The sequence below is a fragment of the Aythya marila genome (genome assembly GCF_965140915.1).
Source record: "Aythya marila genome assembly, chromosome: 1".
NCBI classification, from domain to species: domain Eukaryota; kingdom Metazoa; phylum Chordata; class Aves; order Anseriformes; family Anatidae; genus Aythya; species Aythya marila.
The window spans coordinates 143,040,267-143,052,877 of NC_139042.1; the positions used below are offsets into that span (position 1 = coordinate 143,040,267).

Sequence of the window (12,611 nt, forward strand, 5' to 3'; positions counted from 1 at the left end):
ACTTAAGCAGGATTTGATATTCATGAGAGAACAGAGTTACCATATTATCAGCAGAGATACTACTGAAAACTCTGAAACTATCGCTTTTCAAATTTGAAGGAAATAAAATAGGACAGATGATAAAATGTGATGTACACATTTTACAGTACACCACATTTGGCAGTACACCATCACACTCTTAGAAATATCAGCCTACTGTAAAGGCCACAATAACAGCTTTTGGTAAAAACATTTTTGTCAATAACACTAATACAATTTTGGTAAAAATAATACTAAGTAATTCCTGGCTCCATTTCTGTGTCTTGCTCCCACAATTCAATGCCTCCTCAGGTGTGCTTCTGTTCTGTGTGGGGATCCATGAATGAGATTAGCAAATAAGTCCCTGTGAAAAAACTCATTCAAAACTGTAAGATAATTACTAATGAATTAGGTCATTCCTCCATTTCACAACATGGCCCCAGCAAGACTCAGGCTGGTAAAACTGAAGGGATGGTCACTGAAGCGAGGGGATAAAAGTGAACAAAGAGAGGGAGGGCACAAGCACCTCAGATTAGTACAATTGCTAATTTCCTCTATTTGTGAACTATGCCCTCCAGTAATTAGGGATCAAAATGCAAGTAACTGTAATACTGTGTTCCATGAGCCAAGGACCTGACACTACCTATTATTGTCACTGAATTATAAAATCTGAACTTCTGTTTCACTTTATTGCACAAAAAAGCCTTATTTTTTTTAATGAAGAAACACATTCCAAGTATTGTTCTGGGAATGGTACTGATTATGATTTAGATGATATATACAATAAATTTCTGCCTCTTACTGCAATCTTATGGAGACTATTAAAAAAAGAAAAAAAAATATGTGTCCATATATCCGTATACTTTCAGATTTCAGTCTAATGGGTTGAACTAATGGGATCAGGCACAGTCTATAGCTATAAGTAATTTACAGTAATATTTACATACAGGATTCAACATGTGAAGCAACAAAACCAGCTGAATATACTGGAAATAAAGAAGTTGTTGAAGAACTTTCAAACTTTCATATCCATGAAGCTTTTGTCAGCTGGAGAAATCTGGCCAAATATAAACAGTGTGTTAACACACTTAACCCTAACCCTTCACACACATGGTCAGGATATTCTCAAACACTGGATTAAAAAGAGCAAGGTTTTAGTCTGAAATGGGTATCTGAGGACCATGAAATCCTGAGTAGCTTCACATGCAGTGTATTTCAAATCTGAAGCCTGTAAAGTAGCAGGAAACCACATATCATAAGATGATGGAGGGTAGGATTACACAACACAGGACTACAAGAACAACATTAAATATTGGGGTAGAGGTACACACAGATGAGATGTCCTCATACCTTGAACCACTTAAAGCCAAAATGGTTGACCTCATGCACTGATTCATTAAACAGCTTCAGACAGGCAGTGAAGTTGCAGAATGGTAGAAAACAAGATAAACAGAAGAGAGGAAAGAAAAAGCATGCAATTAAAAGCAAATTATAATCATTTTGGACAATATTAAAATTTCAAACACACACCATTCATATTTGGTCTAAGAATGTTTCTAACCTATTATTATCACTTGTAGAGATCAAAAGATTAATATCCTACACAAAACAAAGCCTTGCCTTTGTAAAACTGTAAAGCTAAGAGTGTTTCACGATTCTAAAAAAAACAAAGCAAAACAAAAAAAAACACCTCACCAGAACATAAAACAAAGCAAGCATTCTCTTAAGTTATTGAAGAAATTAAAAATATTTGAAGGAAAGTTCCTTCCTCACTTTTGAGGTGTAAAACAGACACTTGCTATCAATCTGTTACTTGACTAATCAAAACCAAAATCCTATCGTACCCCATTTTGCCCATCAGCTCTCCTGATGCTGACTGGAACAGGACACTGGTTACTTTTCCTTTGTGCTGCATTGTTGGTCATATTCTATAAAGCACAGTGTGTCACAGCTGGTGGCTTAGTTCTTCTGCTGGAGTAAGACACAGTTGTCATAATCAGCGCTGGTACGGACTAGAGCTTTTCCTCTTCTGATCCCACTACTTTCAAGCCACCCTTCTTCCTCCTCTTCACTTCCATCCTAACTACTACATTTCTTTCCTGTTTACGATGCTATTGCCCACCATATTCCACCAATCTTTTCCCACACATCTTACTTCTTTTGGCTCCCTTCCTGTACTCACAGCCTCTCAGTGGTCCTCATGGCTTATCGACCCTCAGACTGCACAGTTCCCTGCCTTGCCTCATCTTTCACATTGTAGACCCATTCAATCTATTTACCAGTTGCCCCCCATTTTCTCCAAGCTCTGACCATCTGACCTCATTGTTTGCCTCGCATCAGGCTTTGCTGGTGAATTGTTTGGAAAGTTTCCTTGCTGACAAAACTGAAATTTGTGGATATTCCCTAAGCACTAATTTCTTTCTATATTTTAGTTTTAGGATGTCTCAAGTATAAATAAAATTTCACTTCTATAACAGTTTCCTGTTTTACTAACCCAGACTTATCTCTTCTCCACAATAAACCTGCTGCTAACAGCTCACAGTGGACAGACATCCATAAGGAGCTCATGCTAACAGGCTAAAAATGAGTCCCTCCTGTCCCTCCTTTCCATCCTGTGACTGAAACGTTCCTCATTATTTCATTTCTTTTCATCTAGGACGGAACAGATGTCACATTTTTGTTAATCTTGATATCTTTGACTCAAACATCCTTGTACAAAGGTTATTGTGAAAAACTTACTTGCAGAATTTATTTTATGGAATATCTCTAATACCTGTTTTCCAATTGCACTATATTGCTATAATTCTTTGGCTGGGTTTCTTTTGTTTCTGAGTCTGCAGTCTTGTGCAGATTGAGACAATTTGTGCAGTAAACTTGTCTGTAGCTTTTACTGCGTTAATCTTAGTAGCATGCTTCTTTGCTAGGGAATCAAATATAAGTTACCCATCATCTACAAACTGTACTTCACCCACCCTTCACTTTAAATACTGAGATGACCTGTAATCAGCCACTAATACAAGCCAACACCATAATTATATTTGTGTAAATTTACAAGTTACATTTACCTTTGTAATTATTTCCCTAACTTCAGATACTTCTAATACCTACAAAATCAGCCTACAACCTTCTTCAGAACTCTCTCTCATAAACTCACTAAACCCTAGATGCATCTTGTTTTGCGTCTATAGCATAGCCATCACAAAAGGTTGAATTCTACATGGCTTCTGTGTGCCCAAAAGTACAATTGTCAATGTCCTCTAACAAAGAAATTAAAACATTATGACACCCTAGGTAACAAATTGCATGCTATTTTGGTTAATTTGCATCTCAGCGTAGAACTTGCTCCTTAGTGAGATACATATTTTTCTTACAAGGAGATCTATTCTTTGATGTCCTATTCACTACCAAGGTAACATTTCTATAACAACTAAAAAAAAAAAGTTTAGAAAGATGGCAGTCTTTAAAGTGAACTCCATAAGGTTATCCAGAATCTTTTAAAATGCAGTTAGTCTGATCTTTTTCATTTAAATAACAAACAGAAAAAGTCATTGCAATGTAACTGACCAAATGCTCCTTGTTTGCTAATTATGGTCAAGTGAGGAACAGTGTAACTGTGGAAAAACACTGAAGAGGTTCACAAAACACACAGTAAGAATGCCAGGTTCAGCTTATTCTACTCAAAAGCTTTATCAAAAGCTCACAGAAATTTTATTCACTACATATGTTGTGGTTTCTTAATGACTACTTACGGAGGTTAAAAATCTGACACATACATGATACTTTTATCCAGTCTGTGGCACAGAATAAATTAATGCATAGAAATTTACACCTGCAGCTTCAACACACAAGTGTCTGTTTTCTCTGTGTATTCTTGCCTTAAATCAAGAGAATTGTCTCTCTATCCTGTAGCTGTGCAACTGTAAATGACACGAGGCTGCGGTCCACACATATGGCCATGCTAATAAAAATAAGCTTCTTCAAATATGTGCAATGAACAACACAGTGAGTGTAAATATCTTTACACGTAGGAAGATAGACATGATGGGGAAGACTGGTCAGAAGAATTATTACGGAAAATAATATCTTAAAGCACAGGATACCTTATATTTCTATTTTCAAGAAAATAGTACTTACAAAAAACAAACCATCATGAATGCTTTGCAAACTTTATGGGTTCAGTTATGGTGTATTTGAACAGAGATAGCTGATCATCAAAGAAAACCATCTGTGTTTCACAGTAAAGCAAGGGAAACAGTACTTTACTGTCTGGTTAGTTTCCTAAGAGAACTACCGTTGACTTTATGAGATTGCAGACCTGTTTCTCAGCATTGATCCTGGCTGACTCCTCTTGTGCTAGCACCATTTCCCGCTCTGCAGTTATCTGAACACTTTCTCTGAGTGCCTCTTCCAATTCTTCAATCCGATCATCCTTTTTACGTAGATTGTCCTGGAAAATGACGGGAGACTAGGTGAAGAAGACTTGTTTGGAATGACAGCCTTTTAATCAACCAAGTTTTATGCCAAGCAAAATGTGCTTCTCCCTACCAAGGCGCAACTGCAGGCAAGTTATCTTCACACAAGGGAAAGAAAGATGAAGGAATGCAAGAATAGGAGGAAGATCACAGTAAAGAGAAGGAAAAAAGCTAGCAAAGCAGGTCCTCAATGCAAGAGTGTTTGCCCTCTGCATCAGACATACCAGTCTTGTCAGATCACCAGCGCAGCGTAGCTAAGCAAGGTTTGTTTGTAAATAAAGATTAGTATGGAGTTCCAAAGAAGGAGAGTAGCCAGAATTGGTGGGAAGGCAGCAGGCACGCAGAATTGCCCATTTGCTCACACATTCAGCAGCAGTCATGGTACAAAGGGAAACATAGCACTGCGGTCTTGCAATTTGCCATTTCCAGGTTAAGTGGGAGAAAAGTAAACATTAACCCAACGGAGTTTTCCATTGGGTTAATTTAAAGACTTATTTCCATAAGTCTTTAAGGAAGTTTTTCATTAATAAGGAAGTATGAAGGGTTCATCTGGGAAGTTTGAACCTCAGACATCCAAGTATCAAGATAGTCTTAAAATACATCCTTCAGTTAAGAGCATCTTCACAGTTGCAGGTTCAGAAGTCCAACCCATGTACGAAGACCAGTGAAGAAAACTGTAACTCTCCTCAGAAAATATACTGTTCAATTGGTTTATACACGCAAAATAAGTTCGAAAAATTATATACAAACTAAACAGCATTCTTATTTGTCTAGAAGACCCTCCTTATTAGCATTGCTAAGGAAATAAATGTCTGTCTCCTGCCTCTGCTATAGTGGCTTGGACAAAAGATTGCAGAACAGGCTATCCTGACAGATATATGTGAACATCTTGGAGCATGGCTGCTTAACAAATCCATCAGAAAGGAGCAGCTTGACAGAAGATTTCTGCATTTCTCATCTTGCAGATCAGTTTAGATCATATGGTTCAGATCAGATATTAACGCATGTTTAAGTTAACACAAAGATTTTTTAGCCATCTCAGCAACAGTGGAGGAATGAAATATTTTTCTCTTTGGTTTTTGCATTTCACTTTTTGCCAGATTTACCCCTTAGTTTTCTGTCCTTACAGAAAGTTTCCACTCTCTCCACGTTTCACACCATATAAAGAATAAGGAAAAAAGACATCTAGCTTGGAAGAAGTTAACTTCGCAACCTTCGTAACACTAAAATCAGTCACTGGAGTTTAAAGAATGAACCTTATACCTTAATTGCTGCTTCCTAAAACTCTGGATACCAGGGATACTGTCATATGAACATCATTTCTGGCAGTCTCGTGACTATCACTTCTGAAGACAACCTTTCAGCTGAGATGCAAAGCTTTGTATCAGACTAATGCAAGACCCCTGGCACCCCTGCCCTTATGTAGATGAAGGCTAGCATTCAACCACTAGCAAAGGCAGAAGAAATTTGTTACACTTTGCAGACGGACCAGCTTTCCGCTGTTGGATACTTTCCAAAGTGGACCACAGGGCAAGTAATTGCTGATTTCTAAAGAAACAAATGGAGAGACTTCATTTCAAAAAATCAGAGTTGCAGAACATGTTTTCATACTTTCTGAATCCTTCTGAAACACTGCTAAAGTCTTCCAAAACCGCTTCATGGTTACGATTAGCCTAACTGAAGATTCAAAAAAGTTTACAAAACACCCAGCACAGAATACTAACTGTGCCAGACATGAAAACTATTTACTTGCCAATCTGCATTCCATGAGAAATATCAGCTGTACTTCTTGATGTATTATTCATGGACAGACAAGGAAGTGTGAAAGTGCATCTCTCCATTTCAAACAACTGAAGTGGGAATGGTTCGTTTGAACAGCTGCATGTAAAATGGAAACTTTTAAAATAACATTGCAGAATAAAACATAACGTGTACTGTGTGCCCACTTTTCCTCATTACAGGCAAAAATTTAAGAGGATAATTTGACACAGTAGAGCGCTCTGTTCAGACAGATAAATCCTTTAGGGACAGGGGGAAGAGTAATTGATGGTACCAAAACTGTTCAAGACAGTACTGCACTACCTGCACTTGAAAAATCAGTAGTCATATATAATAAATTAAATGTGATTGTACATATAGGCTCAAGATTTGCAAGTTAAAAAAAAAAAAAAAAAAAAAAAAGACAAGTGTTAACTTAGAAAAAAATGCCTACAAGTGATGATATTAAACTTCAGTTTGATATGAATTACCCATCCAGTAAGGTAAGTTTAGTTACAAAAGTTCATCTTCCATCTCAGATAAACAAAAGAGCTCTGAGAGCATACGTTTTTGGTGCCACAATAGGTCTACCCACCTTACAAAATGACATCCATGTCTGGGTGGAGCATAAGATTGCTGCTTAGCCAGACACCAGAAGGACTCCAAAATGCAGAATAATTTCAGGAGACTTTTAAATAATTAATTTGTTTCCAACTCTTTTTTTTTTTCCATGCTTAAATAATCAGTATTTGATATTTTTATTTTTAATACAAGCTGCTGTTTCAAACCAAATAGAGAAAAAGTAAAGAAGAGCATTTGCCTTTTAATGTACCAGCAATATTTTCCCAACTGTTTGGCTCTAAAATCTAAAACATGATAGGCTCGTGTTAACCTTCAACCTGTGCTGCTGCTTTCCTCTTTTTAATTACATTAAATATTTTATCCTTATTGTTACAAGTATTTGGAGAAAGAACTGGGCTAATCATAATGACCACTGCCTACTAAGTTATACTGAGAGTTTTCTATGGAAATAGAAGATTTTGATTTTTAATTCTACAAATAGTTCTGGCAAACTCAAAAACAAAACAAAACAGACCAAAAAAAAAAAAAACCCACAAAAAAACACACCCCACCCTACCAAATAGGAACAAAATAACAGCTTTAGAATGGAACAGAGATCTGAAATCTTTCAACATGAACAGGATACAAATACGCCCTATCCAGATGACGAGGTTGTGATAATAAAGTTTTTAACTGCAGGAAAAAGATAACTGTCATCTCATGATTTTTCATATGCTGCTAAAGTAGGTAACCCCAATGGTGAAATGGATTGATCCTCTGAAGTAGAGGATTAGAGTACAACTTGTGTTGCTTCATATATACAATAGTCGTGACAAAGAGGGCAAGTTTATTTTAATAAAATTGCAGAATGATAGATCATAGCAATCTCCTTTCATGAAACTTATACATGTGACTACAAAGAAAGAAAAAAAGTGTTACTTACCTGTAGACTACCTGGATTCTTCATGATGTATTCCCTACCCTACATCTCAGTGACTCTCCCTTAACTCTGCTCCCAAGTTCCGTAAGTGTGAGAGGCCATGGCAGAGAGGGAATTAAACCAGGACAGGGGAGATCGCTCTGCCTTTATGCTCATTGGTAACACCACAATGAAAATGAAAAACCCAGTCGACACTGTGGGATTGCCAAGAGTTCAGCTCCAATACACATTTTTGCTACAAATTACTATGATCCCGTAGCTGATTTGTAAGCAAAACCCATTCCAATACGTGTCCATCTTAGGGCCTGAAAGGAAAAGGAGGTGTGACTGACACACATTTCTGGGCTTTTTCTTTCACTTCAGGAAGGAAGTGGTAGGATGTCCAAGTGATGCATATTAAAAGAATGTATCAATTTAATCTTTTCTGCATTCATGTAATGTGTAATCTGACATGAAGCTTTGTGAAAATGCATGAAATAGGATGGAAGTTTTCACCAAAGCATTTAGGTTCAATGAAGTATGAGGTATCCTGGCAAACTTCTTCGTAATCGTGTCTTGAACTAGATTCACAGAAGTCTTTATTGCTTAATTTCACTCTTTGAATTGAAATTAAGACGGATTTCTCCAGTTAACTCTTGGGAAAGATAAGTTAACAGTTTGTGAAACCAGTGAACTGCTTCTTTTGACTGTTAAAAATATTTCTAGGACTAGCCAATCACCTAGTCAGGGCAAGACCATTCTCATATAAACCCATAATATGTGTAATCATTCAGATTTTGCCTTTTGGGCTTTCATAGATGAGAAATGAAGAACACAATACTGCAGTGCTGATTGCACTACCGCATTGCCAAACCCAGAAGGAAAGATGCTATGACAAAATCAGAAGGCTGAACTCCAGAATTTTGCAATTGATAATCAATTTGTTAATGAATCTTTACTGGTTTTTTTCTTTGAAAAAAAATATTTGTAAAAACCTGCAGGCCTTTTCAAGAAGGACCTGAACCTTGAATTGAACATACAATGCTGTAGTACCAAAAGAAGGTATTACAGTCTCATCTGATTTCAGAAGCAAATAATCATAGTTACTTTAAAGCTCAAGAGTACATGGTGAATTTCCTTCATTTGGTTCCACATGTTGATAAACTACTTTTAGAAGTCTCTGAACAAGAAAAGCATGAAAAAAAAATGTTGCTCACAAACGGAGAAATCTCTCTTACACTGATTAGAAAATATTTTGACTTAGTAGGCTTTCAAGCAGATATATATTGGGTAAATGTTGAAGGACAGAACACCATAGTACATTATCTGAATGGTAGTTATCATAGAATACAGTTCAAAAAGAGCACTTGGGGTCCTTGAGCAACTCATCCAAAGCAGGAGATGCCCGTGGTGAATTGTTTCTCTCTGTATTCATTATCATTTGCTGAAGAATATGGCAATAAAAGAAAAAAACACGCTGTCTTGAAGAGTGGAATAAAAGAAGACTTTGTAAATTCCAAATGAGGGAAGCATGTCTAGGGTAGTTTATAGCTTTGTTCAAGGATGTTCATGAACCACAAATAAACACAGACCCGATATTAAAGATTCTGAAAACATAGCAACAGAGATGCTGGTACTTTATATATTGCTGGACACGAGCAAACAGTGGATTTGACAGAATGGGAACTACAAGTTCTAATGCTAGTATCAGTGTTGCATATAGCTGCCTCCCAAGTCCCTGTCTCTCACAAAGTGAGCCAAAAAAGAGTTATTTGGAAGTATAGCAACAGCATATACATGTATAGTTACCGTGAGTTTCTGAATGAAAGGAGAAGTCTGAGAGCTGAAGAGAACTGCCAAGTAGGAGATCCTCAACCAATGTTTCCGTATCATTGGTGAGATCAGGGACTGAGATGCAGAATGACCGATTCATTAGGACAACATATGTTGACAACTGAAAAATTATGTCTGCCAAATAAGACATGTGGATTAGAAATCAAGCCTGACATGTTGCGTAAATGCAGAAAAATAACTTCAGGAGACAAAAGAAGAAAAATTGCAGTAGAAGAATTTAATTCCACTAGGGGTTGAGAGGGAAGTGTGATGAAGCTAGCCACAGCCTTACAAACATGAGGGACAGCAGAAGGGGTTGAACACATTCTCTTGAGAGTACCATAACAAAAAATGAGAAGACACGTACATCTAGAGCATATGTACATTTGCGGATCATCAGTTGCAGAAAGAACAAAAAGTATTTTTCTTGCAGAAAGAGAATATTGATGAAAAATTATTTCCAACACACAAATGATAATTGAATTAGTGCACTAAAATTCACTGTGAAAGGAAGCCAACAGTTTGTGAGAAATGGCCTGTGATTTTTTTGTTTTGAAAGAGAAAGGTAGTAGAAAAATGGAGTGGTGTTTGGACAGCGTTGTCCTTTGGGTATCACTGCTGCAGAGTGGGAGGACACAGAAGAGTGATGTAGAGCTATAAAAGATGCTGCTGACAATATCTGCTCTTGTACATGGGATGATCGCACAATTTAAGTGTTACGTGTACGGACAATCACTTGAAAGAAAATCATTAACTTCTGTGCTTGAGCATATTTTATAAAATGCACGGTAATGAAAACAGCCATATGTCTGTTCTACCCTGCACAAAGTCCTCATGAATGTCTACTTCACGGCTCTTAAGGAAGTCCTCATGGCTACTAAGGAAAAAATAAAAATATGTACATAGTAAAATAAGTCTGTAAGACATCATGACAAGTTTATGATGGGAAGCATATTGGGTGTTAAGATTACTTACGTAGAAGCTGACTGGTGTGTTAGGCATCTGTAAGAAAAGAAACACACCATGCTCTTCTCTTCACGTTAAGAAAATGAATACGGAACTAATTAATCTATTGGAAGTTATGTGCACTTATTTCTGTTCTTAAATGTTTATGTCACAAAGAATCAGTAAAACAAATACAGAAGTGAGAATGCTATACAATGGTACTAACACTAAAAGATATTGAAAGCAACAATTTTGAAGTATATCAAGATGTAAATAGTGTTCTGTATGTAACACATTTACAATTGTAAGGGCAAAACAAGCACACCTTGTTCCCTACAACACATTCACATGGAAGAAGAACAAAAGCCAAGAAAAATATCAATGGTAAAGACACATCGCAACAGATAATACCCAGATACATATTACTATTAATGGATCCACTTTAAATGAATGGGAAACAAAAAGTAGGAAAAAAAGTTAATCAAAAGAAAGCTTCGCAAGGAAAAAAACTTAGTTAAGAGAAACTTCTCACATTGTCTGTTTCTTGAACACATATGAAGTGCTTAGTAAAACTCGTACCTATCATTATTTCCTGAAAGGGGCTAGAAATGTTTCTGAGCACTATACATGTACACAAAATGTGTGAATGGTGCCAGCCATTCATTTTTTTTTTTCTTCCAACATATTTTATGTGCTCTCACTCACAGCTGTGTTATTTTCAAAAAGTGTTTCCAGTATATATACAGCAGTTTTGTTCAACATCAGCAGCAATCTGAAATACATAGAGCTTGTGGGTTACAGTAACAAAGGATCTTATCAATATTATTTTATTATCTAATAAATCAATATTAGTTTAATTATGTCCACCCTAAAGCTCTGTACTTCCAATCTCTCTCTCTGAAACTGAAGTGGAATTCCACTGCAGTCTAGATTATTTATACACTACTTGAAGGAGGATGGAGAGGAAGAAGAAGAAAAGGCCCAACAGACAGCATTACGCAGAGAGGCCTAAAAGTGAAAGGCATAAGAGATTAAATCTATGAGAAACCGGCAACTTCTCTTACTGATAGCTACCACGCTTTTGACACTTCTTTCCTGTTACTACTCTAAGTCTGGCGTGCCAAACGCAGTAATCAGACAGGTATGTTGATTTTGTATATGTACTTTTCATTAGTAACAACCTAGACAGACTAAAGAACCTCGCCAATATTAACAACCAGGTTTACCATTTAGCAGCTTATGTAGGGTGCCAACAGCTTTAACATTTACTTCAGCTGTTGCAAATTACCACATTTGTATTTTTTAAAACCTACAGAGTCTATGCTTCTTTAAAACCATGGTGGGTCACTGCACTGACTATTGGAATGAGACCTGAGGCTGACAATACTGCTGTGAAAGTGTTTTGAAGTGAGCAAAAGCAATACATTTCTCTTTTATTTTTCTGTGAGAGGCTAATTGGGGAAACGCTACTACAAAAAGATTTCTTCTTCATACACAAATCAATATTATGACTCAAGGCACCTAAATACATATGAGATTACAGCAAAAAACAGTGACAGTTTTAACTAACCGCACTGTTAATATGAAGCTTGAACCTGTAAGTTATTCCCTTGATATACCTTTATTCCTCTGAACTCTCCTTCACAACATCAGTCCTGTCATCATAATTGTACTAATATATCACAGTAGCTGTAAAACCTGCCTTTCTTTGCTCATTTTCAATTATTCAGCAGAAAAGAGCAGCGGAAGCAGCATGCTTGGACAGCCAGCCACAAGAGCACGCTTCTCTCTTTTCTCTTTTTCATAGCTGAACATTCGACAAAAAATGCTAGTGATACACCACCACTGAGGAAATGTTTACCCAGCAGTTGATTCCACTGAAACTCTCTCTTTTTTCTCAAATTAGAAGGGAATTCCTGCAAGTTACCTCCTGTCTCGCACATTCATTTTAGTCTCTGATACCCGTTTCTTGATTTTCATCAGAGTAGAATAGCTATTGTATTTGTGCTCTGACTGCAGAACTGTTTCCTTTAAAGCAGCCATCAGTTCCTGGATAGGACTAACAGTTTAGTGAGATGCAAATGCTAACCACTATTCATTTTACT

General features: G+C 36.8%; 1 protein-coding gene across 11 annotated transcripts in view; it reads right to left on the bottom strand.

Annotated features, from left to right (window-relative positions):
• The window catches only part of ERC1 (ELKS/RAB6-interacting/CAST family member 1), a 294,324-nt gene that overhangs the window by 111,663 nt on the left and 170,050 nt on the right, over positions 1-12,611 (bottom strand). For 5 of the 11 annotated variants that reach the window (XM_082767805.1, XM_082767804.1, XM_082767809.1 and 2 more), the window contains 3 exons: positions 10,537-10,563; positions 4,334-4,465; positions 1,369-1,422 (listed from right to left, as the gene is read on the bottom strand). The exons of 2 other annotated variants lie outside the window; for them this stretch is intronic. In XM_082767805.1, coding sequence (XP_082623931.1) covers positions 1,369-1,422; positions 4,334-4,465; positions 10,537-10,563 — 213 coding nt within the window. The remainder of the gene's footprint in view (positions 1-1,368; positions 1,423-4,333; positions 4,466-10,536; positions 10,564-12,611) is intronic. 4 more of the 11 variants (XM_082767810.1, XM_082767808.1, XM_082767806.1 and 1 more) reach the window with 3 other exon arrangements.